This window comes from Rutilus rutilus (genome assembly GCF_951802725.1).
Source record: "Rutilus rutilus genome assembly, chromosome: 1".
NCBI lineage: Eukaryota > Metazoa > Chordata > Actinopteri > Cypriniformes > Leuciscidae > Rutilus > Rutilus rutilus.
Window position 1 is genome coordinate 64,038,399 of NC_140209.1, and position 17,567 is coordinate 64,055,965.

General features: G+C 40.8%; 1 protein-coding gene across 3 annotated transcripts in view; it reads left to right on the forward strand.

The window, feature by feature from the left end:
- The window catches only part of LOC311295317 (NACHT, LRR and PYD domains-containing protein 3-like), a 61,405-nt gene extending 59,822 nt beyond the window's left edge, over nt 1–1,583 (forward strand). For all 3 annotated transcript variants that reach the window (XM_084416631.1, XM_084416630.1, XM_084416632.1), the window contains one exon: nt 578–1,583. In XM_084416631.1, coding sequence (XP_084272757.1) covers nt 578–1,137 — 560 coding nt within the window. In that variant the 3' untranslated portion in view covers nt 1,138–1,583. The remainder of the gene's footprint in view (nt 1–577) is intronic.
- Nucleotides 1,584–17,567: the final 15,984 nt, after the last annotated feature.

The window sequence follows — 17,567 nt, forward strand, 5'->3', positions numbered from 1 at the left end:
GCACGATGTCATTTCTGAGTCATATCAGACCATAAACTATCTCTCTTTTAAATGCCTATTCCACAAGTGGTAGGCTACGATTGGCTGTTTTAAAATATAATAATTAATATCGAAACAAAATAACCCAGGCAGTCTCATCTACGAGAAATATTATTTTTCGTCACATCATCCGCCCGATCCGCGGTTTATCCGCATCTCGAGTGTGTGTGTGTTGGCTCGGCCCTCCCTCATGCAGTTTAATTGGTTGACATCGCGTGTATGATTGACAGGAACAGAATGTGAGGCTGACCAGACAGTCGAAACAAATGTGTGTGCGCCTTTAGGCCTATTAATAATTTTTTTGTTGGTCTTTGAATTAGTCAATCATTTTAAATACAATTAAAATCATTCGTTATTTCATTATTAGCCTACATAATGATTTAATTTCTATAGACTATATTTTTAAAAATAGAGTCAGCTCTTCAGATATGCGAGCCGGCTCCCGTCGTTCACCTACAAGAGCCGGCTCTTAGATCCGGCTCATTCGCGAACGACCCATCACTAGTTGCTGTTGTAATGTGTGTGTTCTTGTGTTCAGATGCCGTTGATCTCACACTGGATCCAAACACAGCACACACTGATCTCGTTCTGTCTGAGGAGAACAGAAAGGTGACGCGTGTGAGAGAGAGTCAGTCGTATCCTGATCATCCAGAGAGATTTGATGAGTATCCTCAGGTTCTGTCTAGAGAGAGTCTGACTGGACGCTGTTACTGGGAGGCTGAATGCAGTGGATATAATACTGATATATCAGTGTCATATAAAGGAATCAAGAGGAAAGGATTTATTGATGACTGTGCGTTTGGATATAATGAGAAGTCCTGGAGTCTGAACTACTATAATCACACATTCACTGTCCATCACAATCGTAACTCCACTGCTGTTTCTGCTGATCCAGGATCCTGTAAGAGAGCAGGAGTGTTTGTGGACGTGTCGGCCGGCACTCTGTCCTTCTACAGCGTCTCTGACACACACACACTCACACACTTACACACATTCACACACACATTCACTGAACCCCTCTATGCTGGATTTAGAGTTTGGAATGTTAACGATTCAGTGTCTTTGTGTCACATTAAACAACAAACACACTCTGACTGACACACACACACACACATACACACTTTAAAAATTTTGCAAAGAAAATGTGGAACCATTTAACACATTTTAACTTTTATCAGAAGTGTGAAATTACATAAACACACACAAACACACACTCACTAAATTGCCATTTCTCCAGTTGTGTAACTGATTGTGTGTGTTACTGCATTATCACCGTTATTGATATTCACACACTTTATTTGTGCACAATGTGTTATTAAAATCCTTCAGATGATCTGATTAAAACTGCTGGATCTCACAGGATTATTATAATCAATAATGTGAGATGAATAACACATCATCTATATAATCATAGAGATAACTGTAAAATGAACATTAATCTACTGTCACCTCCAGTATTTCACTGTTAATTCACATGTTTTATTACAGTTTAATCATGTTATTGTAGTTTATGGTCAATAAACGCTTGTTCCTGTTTCAGTCTGAACATGTTTCTTCAGTTGTTGATCTTTGACTGTTATTTTCATTCATGATAAACGTTTGTCACCCTGAGTTTCACAGTTTTTACACGTTTGCTTTTTAATGTCCAGTTTTGACTGAATCACTTTATGAATCTTCATCAAAAGAGAGTTTGGACTGAATCTAATACAGAAGAACTGTTGAACAGGAAAGTAAATGAGTCTGGGACAAATAATCAAAGTCAAAGTAAAAAAAACACTTTATTTTAATGTGTAATTATATATTTAAATACTGAGTAATATTAAGTACATGTATCTACTGTAGAGTTATGGTTAATCATAAGTTTCCTATAGACTTACTATGGCGAAGGACGGCCCATAAAACGCACGTTTCTCCTACTATGGTAAATTGCATTGGGATTTTGTAAACATAACTCTGGATCACAGTGTCACAGAGACAAGGGGGCGGGCTCATTTTACTCAGACCACCAATCAGTCTCTCAGGATCATTGTGAAGCTATCAAGCCACGCCCTAGCAACCATTTAGAGCACCTTAGCAACAAGTTCCATTGAAAGAGATCAAAGGGATATCCGGATAGAAGTGTCATACAAACATGAGGGTGGGCTTGTTTGACTAGGGGCAGCAAACAGCCAATCATGAATCACCTCAACACTTCCTAGCCCCGCCCTAGCAACCATTGTCGAGCACCCTAGCAACCAACATCCAAAGAGGGATATCTTCCATTCTGAATGTCATAGAGGTGTGGGAGTTGGTTTCATTCACACGGACAAGCAGCCTTTGGAGTTTCATCATTGGCAGCTGCTAAGCCACTCCCTAGCAACCAAATAGAGCACCCTAGCAACCGTTTTGCAAGACCTATATCTCTGCATCAGAACATTGTATAGAGATGGTGGTTGGCTATTTTGACTCATGCTAGCAAACAGGACTTCCAACATGCTACACATGCTAGCTGTGAATAGCTACATGCTAACTGCAATTAGCTTAATATGATAAAAACAACTCAAAATGTTCTAACATCATGCTAATCAGGCTAACATCATGCTAGTAACATGTTAATCATGCTAGCATCATGCTAACATCTTTTGCTAAAAACATGCTTACAAAATACTAATAATGCTAGCATCTTGTTAAAAACATGCTTACAAAATACTAATAATGCTAGCATCTTGATAAAAACATATTTGCAAATGCTAAGCATGCTAGCATCATGCTAATTGTATTAGCAATATGTTAATCATGCTAGCATGATTCTAGCAACATGCTAATCATAGTAAATCATGCTAGAACGTGGTATATCATGGTATCACAACATTGTTAATTGTGTTAGCATCTGCCCAGGGCCGAGTTTTGCCACTGCAAGCACCACTTACATTTTCTTCAGGAAATGTACATTCGAGTTTATAGTTATTATTACAGTAAATACATATAATGTGTAACAATGACACTGTACAATAAAGTGTTTCCAAAAAACCTGAAAAAAAAAAAAACATTTATCAAGTTTTTAGAAATGTACACACGCTCTCTCTCTCTCTCTCTCTCTCTCTCTCTCTCTCTCTCTCTCTCTCTCTCTCTCTCTCTCTCTCTCTCTCACACACACACACACACACACTGTATCTGCCCGTCTCTACAGTCAGAGTGTGATTGCTCAGTCTTGTCCTGAATGTGTCCTCAGGTTGGCACTGTATGAGCCACAAACATAAACAAAGGCTAGTGATGCAAACAAAATCCCACATAGCAAAATTGGTTTGGCCCACTGATGGGCCACACAATCCACTTTCATTTGGCCCAAATACAGCAATGAATTACGGTACATGACTGGACCAGGTCTGGTTGCCAGAACTCGGGTCACATATGGCCCATGGCATAGCCATATCTCAGCCAAATGTATGACTATACCCTATTCTGGTCCTTTTTAGGACCAAACAATTGATTCTACATGTCAGCCTCAACTAAACCTTGATCTAGCCACTTTATACACACCCATGGCCCAAATGAAAAATGCCAGAAAAACAACAGTATTCTTAACAAATATTTATTGTTTCACATTTAAATGAAACAATTAGCAAAAAAACTTGAATGATATGAGGCACTGTGCACACAACTCATCAACATCTGATTCAGTTCATGAACAAGAGTCACTGTGAACACTTCAACATCTGATTCAGTTCATGAACAAGAGTCACTGTACACACTTCAACATCTGATTCAGTTCATGAACAAGAGTCACTGTACACACTTCAACATCTGATTCAGTTCATGAACAAGAGTCACTGTACACACTTCAACATCTGATTCAGTTCATGAACAAGAGTCACTGTACACACTTCATCATCTGATTCAGTTCATGAACAAGAGTCACTGTGAACACTTCAACATCTGATTCAATTCATGAACAAGAGTCACTGTACACACTTCAACATCTGATTCAGTTCATGAACAAGAGTCACTGTACACACTTCAACATCTGATTCAGTTCATGAACAAGAGTCACTGTACACACTTCATCATCTGATTCAGTTCATGAACAAGAGTCACTGTACACACTTCAACATCTGATTCAGTTCATGAACAAGAGTCACTGTACACACTTCAACATCTGATTCAGTTCATGAACAAGAGTCACTGTACACACTTCATCATCTGATTCAGTTCATGAACAAGAGTCACTGTGAACACTTCAACATCTGATTCAGTTCATGAACAAGAGTCACTGTACACACTTCAACATCTGATTCAGTTCATGAACAAGAGTCACTGTACACACTTCAACATCTGATTCAGTTCATGAACAAGAGTCACTGTACACACTTCAACATCTGATTCAGTTCATGAACAAGAGTCACTGTACACACTTCAACATCTGATTCAGTTCATGAACAAGAGTCACTGTACACACTTCATCATCTGATTCAGTTCATGAACAAGAGTCACTGTGAACACTTCAACATCTGATTCAGTTCATGAACAAGAGTCACTGTACACACTTCAACATCTGATTCAGTTCATGAACAAGAGTCACTGTACACACTTCAACATCTGATTCAGTTCATGAACAAGAGTCACTGTACACACTTCATCATCTGATTCAGTTCATGAACAAGAGTCACTGTACACACTTCAACATCTGATTCAGTTCATGAACAAGAGTCACTGTACACACTTCAACATCTGATTCAGTTCATGAACAAGAGTCACTGTACACACTTCAACATCTGATTCAGTTCATGAACAAGAGTCACTGTGAACACTTCAACATCTGATTCAGTTCATGAACAAGAGTCACTGTGCACACTTCAACGATTCAGTTCATGAACATGAGGCACTGTGCACTAAGTCGCAAGTCGGTTAACCTGTTGTACTCTTCTGACGCTCTTTTCTCTTCATCCTTTCTCTTCTGCCACCATCCCTATCCGGGGCCAGATATAGCCATCTCTTGGTGGAATCGATTTCCTTTTCTGTGGCCGCAGACGTCAGGTGGTTGCGCCTCACAGCCGCTGAAACATACATGCTCTGAAATTAGTTTCTGTATCAAAAGAAAATATGGCTATTGGATTTTAAAGGGATAGTTCACTTTAAAATGAAAATTCTGTCATCATATACTCACCCTCAAGTTGTTTCAACCCTGTATGCTGGCATTCTTCAAAATATCTTCCATTGTGTTCAGCAGAAGAAAGACATTCATACAGGGTTGAAATAACTTGAGGGTGACTATATGATGACAGAATTTTCATTTTAAAGTGCACTATCCCTTTAAAGGACAATTACATTAAAACTGAACACAGAACCTATTGACAGACATTATGTAACATCTACACAGAGACTGTAAATTGATGCAGATCAGTAGTGAGTCTGGCACCGTCCTCCTACCGGGTTTCAATATGACTCCAGGAGAAATCCAGTCTAAGCAGTTGCTTTTTACGGAGTCATGTGCAATTCAATAAGGACAGATATATGTGCAAAATATATGTGCTTAGTGCAATGCTATGATTGGTTCAACACAATAAGGACATTATGAATCATGTGAACCAGTCATATCATGTACGTCTACACTTTCAATTTAAACTGGTTTATGTATGTATAGATCACACCAGAATGTCCGGGGTTCGGTTTTAGTGGAATTGTCGGTTACACTATGTTTTACAGTGTCCTTTTTACACAGTTGTAATTGTTATTTAAGAACAGAGTAAAATTATGTATCATGTACTTACTATAGTGTTAGTATTAAGGTTTGGTTTAAAGTTACTGCATGTAACTATTCATAATTCACTGTTATTATTACAGTAAGTACATGTAACATGTAGCAAGGACACTGTAAAATAAAGAATAACAGAATTGTTTTTCTTCTCTCCCCCATCTACCTCCTCTACATATACCTTCTTCATGTCCCCTCCTCTCCTCTTTTTCTTTCCTCATCCCTCAATTTCTCCACCCTCTCCTCTTCCTCTGCTTTTTTTTCTCCCTCCCCCTTTCCATCCCTCACATTTCCATCATCTCGTTCTCCTCTGCTTTTTTCCTCTACTCCCCTTGTAACCTGAATTTAAATACATTTTAATTATTCTTAAAACTTAAACCACTCTTATGGCATTAAGTAAAACTTACCAATCACAACATCCCATAAGCGCAAGCGCTGGAAACCAATTTTTCCATTTATTCCTCTCATATTGACTTTTTTGCCCAAATCATTAGTAACCAGTCCATGCATAATCCTCCAAATGCACTCATGAACATCCACCCCACCTTTGAGAGCCAGTGCGTGTACCTGAAATCATAATGATTTTTTTTTTAAAAGCAATGGTTTAATACATCATGAAATGCTACGAATGCTATAGGTGACACTGGTAACATAGAGTTCTCTCTCTCTCTCTCTCTCTCTCTCTCTCTCTCACACACACACAAAATACATTACAAATGACATCCGTCTGTTAGAAAAGATTACCATTTTGATGTAATTTTGTCTGTATTTGTTCATCCAAGCACAAAAAGAAGCAGAAGAGAACTCAATTCAGTATTTGCGTGCATCTGAGATGTGGCTGTCTGTGTGTGAGTGCTTTGAATGTGTGCAAAACTACCAAGGACGCAAGTCAGAAGTTTGCGTACTTGGTATTGAGAAACGGCCGACGTTCTGACAATTACATTTTTAATAACAACCTTAACGGCCCTGAACAGTAGTTCAATGTCAACATTGTGACAGCGCCGTAACAACCTTCACCACACAATGTAGTTATAGCGACCTTCTGGCCATGTTGTTAAAACGTTGTTAGAAGGTTGGGTACGTTGTGCCAACGTTCTGTGTTTGCTGGGAATTGCTGCTACACATTTTTGTATGTTAATCCATCAGTGTAAGTCACTTAAATTAAAATAAATAAATGGCTGAGCCTGTGATATAAAATAAAGATGTCTGATGTCATCTAACGATAAATGTTATCGAAGCACATTTAGTGAATTACAACATTTTAAATAACATCTATGATTATACATTGTGGCAGACGGAAGCGTCAGCCAATCAGGATCGCTCTATGCAAATACAGTAGCCAGGCGGCAGCCAATAATGTTCATCTTGTTCAAGAGCAGCAAACTGAGGATAAATTTGAGTTCCTGTCTAATTTCATTGGCTGACGCTGCTATGACCATGGCGTCAGTGCCAAACTTCAGCCACGCCTTCCGTCAAGCGTTGACGCTGACGCCCAGTGTGAACGTACCGTTAGTGAAGTCAGAGCACGTCTATGGAGAGCCTGCCCACTCCCTATTAAGTCCTATTGTACTGAATTGTGGTTGTAGTTCCACCAGAGTTCCACTGGGGGCGATCGCCCATGAGTACAGACTGAATGGGAGTCTATGGGGCTAGACGGCTAAATTTGTCTCTTTCACCCGACTACCGTTGAGAAATCTCAGATTTTATTGTAGGTTTTGCAAATTCAGCATGGGTTATAGGTCGAAAGTTGAATGAACAAGTACTTATGTCCTTTTCAATTTCTTACAGGTTGAGTTGTTGTTGCCCATAACGCTAGCATTCTGCTAATGAACGCTGATTGGTCAGTGAAGGACTGATTACGACCAGACATACGCTTGAATAAACAAAACAAAAACTCTTCTAGCGCGTGTATTTACCTCTGTCAGCTGTGTTGTCGATGCCTCGAGAGAAAAGTGCAGAGCGCGAAAGCACCAGAGTGACTGAAGGATTGCCGTAAAGCAGTATCTCTGGTCGTACATGTATATGACGTCATTGACACTTTAAAAGACTTTTTAAAGCAAATAAGTGACTCTAAAAAAATCTAACACCCAGCAATGTGTAATTTCTTTGCATCTCCTTTCGAATACAACATTCAAATTACTAGACAAAAAATTATATCATGAGAAAAGTGGATTTTGATTGGTATAGCGCCATAGACCTCCATTCATTCTGCACTCGCCTGCGAGCGCCCCCGCATGGACAGAGACGTGTTACTGCAGCCAATCCAGAAACCGGAAGTAACCAGAGAGTGCCAATTCTCTTCCAGACATTCTCTGGTGAAGTGCAGCCTCAAGTGCATCAGTGCCACTGCCTGCCCGCCCACTTCTTAAACTGCGGCGGCGCTGGATCCGGAAGTATCAATATATATTTTTTTTAATTTGGGTTGAAGTGTTCTAAAACATTAACTAAATCGGCTAAATCGCAAGATTACACTGTTTCAATTGAAGATAAAATATTTTTTTTTAAAAAAGAAAAAAAGGAAAAAGTACAAGATTGAGTATAAAGACTACAATGATGTACAACTACAAACCCATGAAGCATTGCGTTTTAGGCGCACTATCTGGGCGCGCTTTTCTAGATGCGACCTGATTGGTGTATTTTTAAAAAAAAAATTGTGCCATATTAGGACATTTTAAGACCGAAGAAATGTGTGCAAATTGGTCTTATCTTGTGCATGAAATGAGACTCTCAAACAATTAAAGTTCTATTCTATCTTGCTTTGACCTTTCACACTAACACACAATATTGCTTACTTATGTTGTCCTCTATTGTAAACCTCTTTGGATAAAAGTGTTTGCTAAATGATTAAATGTAGCCTAATGTAAATTTAAAGTTTATGTTGTTTCATAATTATTCATTAAACCCTGTTGATAGATAGAATAAACCCACGCTGCAAACAGGAATAGGGGAAACAGCTGTGTGTATGAAAATATTATTAATTATGAAATATCTGAAATTACATTTTAACTATGGGATAAGTCTGGCCACACATATGTGGGCCACATTTCTATATTTTATATGTGGGCCAAATAATACACTTAACCACTGGCCCATATCCTGTTTGCCACCTTAAAGACGGTTCACATGCCTCATGCCAGCTGTGCCGGCTTCATGCCAAATCTGGGCCAGAATTCTTTGCTACCTGGGATCCAGCAAGTGTTTTTAATATCTTATTATTTTAATAACTTAATATTAAAATTCCTGGAGTGTCAGATGACAAAACACGTAAAAAATTAAAGGCTGAAAATTAGACTGATTATTTTTGACACATTTAGAGTAAATATTGTTTATTGCATATTGCAACCAAAAGTGAAGAATCCAAAATGGACACAAAGCTCTTCGTTCATCAGTATCTTCATGTTTCATTCATCAGAACAACTCATCAATATTGTGTCACTCAGAATTCAGTTGTTTTCACATGGACTTACTCTTGTTTGAATGCCTGTCTTCATCTCGTCATTTATCAGGTGAATTCAAACTCTCACACTTTCTCAACACACAAACTCAAACACTACATGTACAACATTTACAGCATGTACTGAACATTGATGAGTGTATGTACATGGAATAATACGATCTGTCTGATGTCCTGCAAGATTGCTCTGAATGTCCGCCCTCTGCTGGCTTAAGTGTGCATCACCAAGATTGCTGAAATATTCATATTATTATTAATAATAATAAATGTATGATAAAAAAAACGAATCCGAAATCCTATTCATCAGCCCTGTTGCTTAAAAATACTTTTTAGTGTATTTCCCCACTGGCATATCAACATGAAATATGAATTATGCAGTAAACTGGTTGAATCTTCATCAGAGTCCTGATAGACCGAGCTCATGGTCACTTACACATCAGAGATTCAGGCCTGTGATACAGATGTGTTATCCAGATCTTTTATGCTCTGAACATGTTTCAACACTAGAAAACATCCGGCTGGTATGTTTGAAAAATCTATAAACTAATATTACCAAGGAACATAAATAGCCTAAATCACTCACTGCTCTTAGTTGAATATGTAATTGAGGAGCATTAACCTGATAAATCGGAATCTGAACATTTTAACAATGTGGCAGAAAATAAAGTAACAACATGAAAACTCCAGCTGATTATGAGGAGGATTGTGATGATGATGATGATGATGATGATGATGATGATGATGATGATGATGATGATGATGGTGATGATGATGATGACGATGACGATGATGATAAAAGATAGGCTATGAGATATTATGGCTAGATTCCTGAGAGTTTCCTAAATGGACTATAAAGAAGATTTTTAGACTGAAACCAAACTGACATTTAATATTCTATAAAAACTATCACAGAAAGATATTGTAAAATTAAACAAAAGGAAAAACAGCAGAGCACTCATTAAACAGAAAGAGAGAGATTTCCTATAAACTCCTGTGACTGAGAACAATGGACAACTATAAGCTCATGGTAATATGGTTTATCTGGCAGGTTTAAAAGTGATATATCCATGTACATGTTTTACTTTTTAATTAATACATTGACAAATGTTTCCTTCATGTCATGTTTAAGTGTCACTCAGACCCGCAGTAGATGATGATGTAGGCTTATGGCAAGCCGTTTTAGCATATAAAACTATGGTTTGACTATTCATCAATATATTTTGAATAGATATGTTTGCATTTTGATGAGTCATAATTATAATTTGACTAGTCAGGATGATAATTAGAGATATCTGCAAATATAATTTCACTATTAAGAAATCTGATTTGAGATATCTTTAAATACATTTTGACTAGTAAAATCTCCATTGAAGATATCTGTAATGACATCATAAATATCTTCAATTGATGCGTCACACATACACAAAGGTAATTAGACGTATCTCTAATTCAGTTTCGACTAGTCACAATTATATTTTAAGATATCTGAAATGTATTTTCTCCTAGTTGAATCTGCTGTTGTGTGACGTGAGACTACATTTACTTAACTCCTCCCCCTCACCTGAGCCCCTCCCTGCCCAATGCTAGGCTAACTGCTAACAACAGTAACGTTAGTGAGAGAAAAGCTTCTGGGTGAATTACTTCATGGGGATTATTAAATAATATCTGGATGCCTTCAAAACAGGGGCGTAGAATTTAGTAGGGACGCTATAGGGACATCCTACCAATAATATCCAGTGACACTGATATATCCCTAGCAATAATTTCGATCAAAACTTAAAATATATTTAGGCCTATATATTGATGTCCCCGTCCCCACCAATTTCAAAATCAAACCTACGCCACTGCTTCAAAAGGTCTATGATTTTAATAGAATAATGTTGCAAAACAGACCAACTGGAGTGTGATGTTCAATAAAGACAGATGTCTGCAAACTGCTCGTCTGAATTTATTTATTATATATTTTGAAAAGACAAGAGTGAAAAACAATGGAACACAATTGAATCCACAGCATCTCAACATGATCCTACTTTATGATATAGAATTGGACCAAAACCTTCTTGAGTCTTCTCTGCATACTTCACTTTTACACGTGCCCCAGCTACATCTTTGTTTTCATTTTGATTTACTTCTGTATATAAAGCAGTTTAAAATGACCCAAAGACGCAGGACCTTTATCATACAATTCCTAGACAAAACAGCAAATGACAGCAATTTCCAAGGTAGGATTGGTTAAATGAAATGTTTGAGGTGGGGCTTAGCAAATGTGTATTTGCATGCATGTTTAAGATATCTATAAAGTAATTTTGACTGGAATGAATGTTAATTCCAGATATTGATTTTGAGTAGTCAAAACTAAATTTTGACTCGTACAGTCGGGTATTTAATGCAAACGCGGCTTGCCATAGTAGCCTTCAGTTCAGAGTCATCACGTTCAGCTCAGTTTGGGGCGGAGCTTTTTAGACTAACGCATGAAACCGAAAGCACAGCAGTCGTGGCAGATGATGGCTGTAGGAGTCATTTCAGAAGATTCAGAAACAGAAATGTCTCCATAGGTTACGGTAAGTTCGTTAAAACGTTTCAAAGCTGTAGTGTCAATAAGGAGCAAATTTAACTTTAAACACGTGTTCAAACTCAAACACGTGATTGTAATGTCAATGTCATGAGATGTTTTATTATAAGTTGAACTGTTTTATTAATTGACAAAACTGGTAAAATGAAATGTACATTTTTATTTTTTTTTATTTTTTGCATTAGTGACTGCATTGATTTATCCTAGTGAAGTTTATTCTAGTCTTGAGATAAAGGACAAAACATGTCCAGCACACAAACGCCCTCTTTATGTTAAAAATAAAGAAATTCATCAGAATACAAATACTTAAAAAGTTGCATCTAAAGGAAACCTGGATACTAGGGTCATTCATTGCTTTTATTTTTAAACAATTTCTTTAGTATTATTTTAAATACATGCTATACTTGGAAAATATACATGTCTTCGGCATGAGGTCACACATTAAAAATGCTAAACAAAGTGTTTAAAAATGCAACAAGCAACAAATTAAAAAAATATACATTTAAATCGAAAAACAGAGATCTGTCATATATCAAACAATACAATATTGAATTATATTTTCTAAGTTGTGTCCTCAATGTGAATCAATTCATCGATTTTTTTCTCTCTCCATATAATTCTGCATAAATCAGGCAATGTCATCATGGTCATCTTCCTCTGAAGATCTCATAGTAGGACACATAGTCCTGAAAGTTTTATATTTTTATATTTACAAACAATGTTGAAGTCTCTGCAGTCACAGCTTTAACATGACAACTCTGTCTTCATGATGGTAACACTTTACAATTGACTTGCCTTATATAGCATCATTACATCCACTGTCACTTTGAAATCTAAATTGATAATTCTAATTTTAAGGGATATTGCAGTTCTTATTATAAATAATTAATTTGTGCACATCATTTTTTTACAACATGTGACTCACATGAGATCACAGCAATAGCAAACCCTTAGTTGTCTTAATTTGTTATCTTGTCAATCAGTTGTAACCTCAGTTGGACCTTTGTCAACTCAGTCAGTATTTAACACTATCAGATGAAGGTTTCTGTTAATTTTGAAAGAAATATTTTATTATTTTTTCCATTTATTGTGTTAAAACATCAACTGAACTACATGATATTATGTCTGATTTGCCTAAGGACATTGATAATATAAATGTTTAATATTAAAGAAGAAAAAGTATTAAGGAATTTAGGAACTGGAATTTTCATTATAACCCAAACCCAGGGAATTTTTTATAAATTTTATAAAACTTTTTTAGAGAATGTAGTTTATCACTTAGCTCCTTTACTGAAAACCCTTACTAGATAATTGAAGACTTTAGACTGTTGTTGGGTGAATCAAATTAAAATAACTTGCTTTTTATTGCATCTGATGGAGTTGACAAATTAAGTTATGAAGTGAATAAATGTACATTTTTAGAAAAACCTGTTCCCTTACACGGTTCATTAGCTGAGACCTTTGTCTACAAATATATAAATTATTAATAATGTATTATTAAATAATAAAAACTAACTTCTAAAACATGTTTGCCCCTTATCTCAAGAATCAGTGAAAGGTAAAGTTTTGACTGGGTGTCACACATTACTCACATCAGCGCACACAAATGTTTTTTTTCACATTCATTTTTGAATTCTCAAATTTAATTTAATAAAAAACTTTTTTTTTTAATTTACTTCAGTTGTGAATTATGTTCCCTTTCGAAAGGGAACTCTACACTACGTCAGAATGACGCTATGGGGAACGCCTCAGGCGTGACAGGTGTCTGAAATCAAGTATCAACTCACAGCAATCATGTTGACCGGCGACAGCCCGTGCATCATCAGCCTAAATGATGAGCGCGCAACCCGGATGTATAAAAAGGGCGCCTTGAAACCATGACAACATCCTTTCGTCTTCAGGGACTGTTTTGTTTGTCTGAGAGTGTTTTCTCTAGTGCAATTGGAAATGAAGCGTACAGATAAGAAGAAAAATACCTTCCGCAAGTGTGCCGACCCGTGTCCCAGATATCTGACACCGGAGGATTCACACGATCTGTGCGTGTTCTGTCTGGGCGAAGAGCACGCGTGGGGAGCTCTCGAGGGAGCTGCCTGCGCGAGCTGCGAGCGTTTTTCTTTGAGGACGCTCCGCTCTCGTCTGTGGTTTCGGTCCCGCTCGGGCTGAGGCTCAGCGGCGCTTGAGTTCGTGGGGCTCTCAGATGGAGCTGGCAGATCAGCTGGAGAGGGGCGTTAACCTCGCGGATGATCTGTCAGCTGACGAGGGTGAGTTACAGGTCAATGTAGAAGATGTTCTATCTCTTTCTGACGGATCTGTAACTGGTTCTCTTCGGGCCGGGCAGGAGTCGGCTGCTGATGAGGTCAGTCTGGTTGAGACTGAACCACTTCAGCCCTCCTGCCCAGTGTACACTGAGCTGGTGGACGTTATGGGGCGCGCCACCAACAGACTGCAGCTGCAGTGGAGGCGCGTCCGGGAGGAACCTGTTCGTGGTATTTTGGACGATCGGTTCCTCCCCACCCATAGGCCACCGGCTCGGATGAGCCTTCCATTCCTTCCCGATCTCCACTCTGAGATCGAGAAGGCATGGAAGAACCCGTTCTCTGCGCGCCTTCATTTGCACCAGCGGGCTAGTTTCGCTGCTGTGGAGGGGGCCGCAGAGCACGGGTATGTGTCGATGCCACCAGTGGACGAGACGTTGGCTAACTATCTCGCCTCTGGTCGGCCATCGTCACTGGGAGCTCCGACCCTGCCATCCAAGCCGCTGAAAACAACATCACGCTTGAATGGCAGAGCGTACACGGCAGCAGGTCAGGCAGGTGCGGTTCTGCACACCCTCGCGGTCCTTCAGGCCTACCAAGCCGACCTGCTGCGGGACCTCGATCAGGGGGCCGGCCTGCCCCCTGATGCGGTCGCAGAGCTGCGCCGCACCACGGATCTGGCTCTCCGGGCCACCAAACAGTCTGCTGTTTCCATCGGTCGTGCGATGGCAGCTATGGTGGCCACGGAGAGACATCTGTGGCTCAACCAGGCTGACATCGGGGAGAAAGAAAAAACTTTTCTCCTCGATTCGCCGGTTTCGCCTTCCGAGCTTTTCGGACCTTCCGTCGAGACGGTGGTCGATAAGTTCAGGGAGGCGAGGGCGCGCTCTGCGGCATTTAAGAGCTGTATACCGCTGAGGTCCTCGGCCCAGCCCAGGCAGGCGGGAGGGCCTGGTCCGTCGTGGTCTGAGGATCACAGACAGACCCAGAAGGCCAGTGTCGCTTCCCGTGCACCCCCTCCTCCTAGAAGAGGGAGCAGGGTGCGCAGGAGGCGTAACTCCCGCGGGAGGCAGGATCTCAGGGAGGTGATCCAGAGTAAACGTTCTCAGTCTGAACGTTAGGTATCACCTCCCTGGATCATTGCCTCCTAACCACCATCACTCCCAGGCTCCTCCTACATCAGGCCTGGGGCAGGGCCTATGATGACTTCAAGAATTCTCTGATGGCCCGCTTCAGCTTGGTTGATAGGAGCGCCTTCCTACTAGGCTTAAAAAAAAAAAAAAAAAGCAGTAGTACTTAGGTTTTGTTTTGAGTTTCTGAGCCCTGGCGTGCTTCATTCTGTATGCCGCAGGTTTTATGTTGAGTGAAAATGTTTTGTGCGCAAATAACATGTTCTTTCTCTTCTTTTTCAGAACTCATCTCCTGTACGGAGCCTGGGACATGTTTTTGTGGGCAGGTAACGTATTGTAAGTGAGCTGAGCTCCCGCATACTGTGGTTATCAGGTTACAGGCCTCATCCGGCCTTCCTGAATGTGAGCTCCCACATACTGTGGTCATCAGGTTACAGGCCTCATCCGGCCTTTCTGGTTATGAGCTCCCACATACTGTGGTCGCCAGGTTACAGGCCTCTCCGGCCTTCCTGAATACGAGCTCCCACATGCTGTGGTCACCAGGTTACAGGCCTCACCGGCCTTCCTGAATGTGAGCTCCCACATATTGTGGTCGCCAGGTTACAGGCTTCACCCGGCCTTCCTGAGTATGAGCTCCCACACACCGTGGTCGCAGGTCTTCTTAGTTATGAGCTTCCTCTTGTCAGGTTATAGGCCTTATCCGGCCTTCCTGAATGTGAGGCCTTCCTGAGAATGAACTCCCACATGCTGTGGTCTTCAGGTTCAGGTCTCTCCGCCTTCCTGAGTGTTAAGCTCCCACATTCAGTGGTCACCAGGCTTCAGGCCTCCTAGGCCTTCCTGGTTATGAGTTTCCACATGTCAGGTTACAGGCCTCACCAGGCCTTCCTGGATGTGAACTCCCACTTACTGTGGTCGCTAGGGTATAGGCCTCACTGTGAGCGTCCACATGTCAGGATGCAGGCCTCATCAGGCCTTCCTGAATGTGAGCTCCCATGCATTGTGACTATCAGGTTACAGGCCTCGTCTGGCCTCCTGATCATTGGTTCCCACATGCTGTGGTTCCCAGGTTACAGGCCTCACCGGCCTTCCTGGATACAAGCTCCCACATTCTGTGGTCGTCAGGTCACAGGCCTCAGCGGCCTTCCTGAGTATGAGCTCCCACATGCTGTGGTCGCCAGGTTAGAGGCCTCACCAGGCCTTCCTGGATTCAAAATGGATAAGTACATGCACTTTCGTTTCATGCACTTTCTAAAATCCATATTTATGGTAAGGGTTATGCGCTGTACGCTCCGTTCCCTTTTTTATGTGGCTCAGACTCCGGTTCTTCACCTTGGGTCCCACTCTAGATGCGTCTTCTGTCGCAATGTTTTACGACAGGCGCTTCACTTTCAGGCTATCTCCCACATTCTGTGGTTACAGGCCTCATTAGACCTTTCTGAAGGTAGCCCCACATTGTGTGGCTGTCAGGTTACAGGCCTCTCCGGCCTTCCTGAATACGAACTCCCACTTACTGTGGTCGCCAGGTTAGAGGCCTCACCAGGCCTTCCTGGATTCAGAATGGCTAAGTACACGCACTTTCGTTTCGTGTACTTTCTAAAAATCCATATTTATGGTAAGGGTTATGCGCTGTCCGCTTCATTCCCTTTTTTACGTGGCTCAGACTCCGGTTCTTCACCTTGGGTCCCACTCTAGATGCGTCTTCTGTCGCAATGTTTTACGACAGGCGCTTCCCTTTCAGGCTATCTCCCACATTCTGTGGTTACAGGCCTCATTAGGCCTTTCTGAAGGTAGCCCCACATTGTGTGGCTGTCAGGTTACAGGCCTCTCCGGCCTTCCTGAATACGAGCTCCCACTTACTGTGGTCGCCAGGTCTCAGGCCTCACAGGCCTTCCTGAGTATGAGCTCCCACATACTGTGGTCGCCAGGTTAGAGGCCTCACCAGGCCTTCCTGGATTCAGAATGGCTAAGTACACGCACTTTCGTTTCGTGTACTTTCTAAAATCCATATTTATGGTAAGGGTTATGCGCTGTCCACTTCATTCCCTTTTTTACGTGGCTCAGACTCCGGTTCTTCACCTTGGGTCCCACTCTAGATGCGTCTTCTGTCGCAATGTCTTACGACAGGCGCTTCCCTTTCAGGCTATCTCCCACATTCTGTGGTTACAGGCCTCATTAGGCCTTTCTGAAGGTAGCCCCACATTGTGTGGCTGTCAGGTTACAGGCCTCTCCGGCCTTCCTGAATACAAGCTCCCACTTACTGTGGTCGCCAGGTTACAGGCCTCTCCGGCCTTCCTGAATACGAGCTCCCACATGCTGTGGTCACCAGGTTTCAGGCCTCACCGGCCTTCCTGATATGAGCCCTCATGTACTGGAGCTCCCCACATGA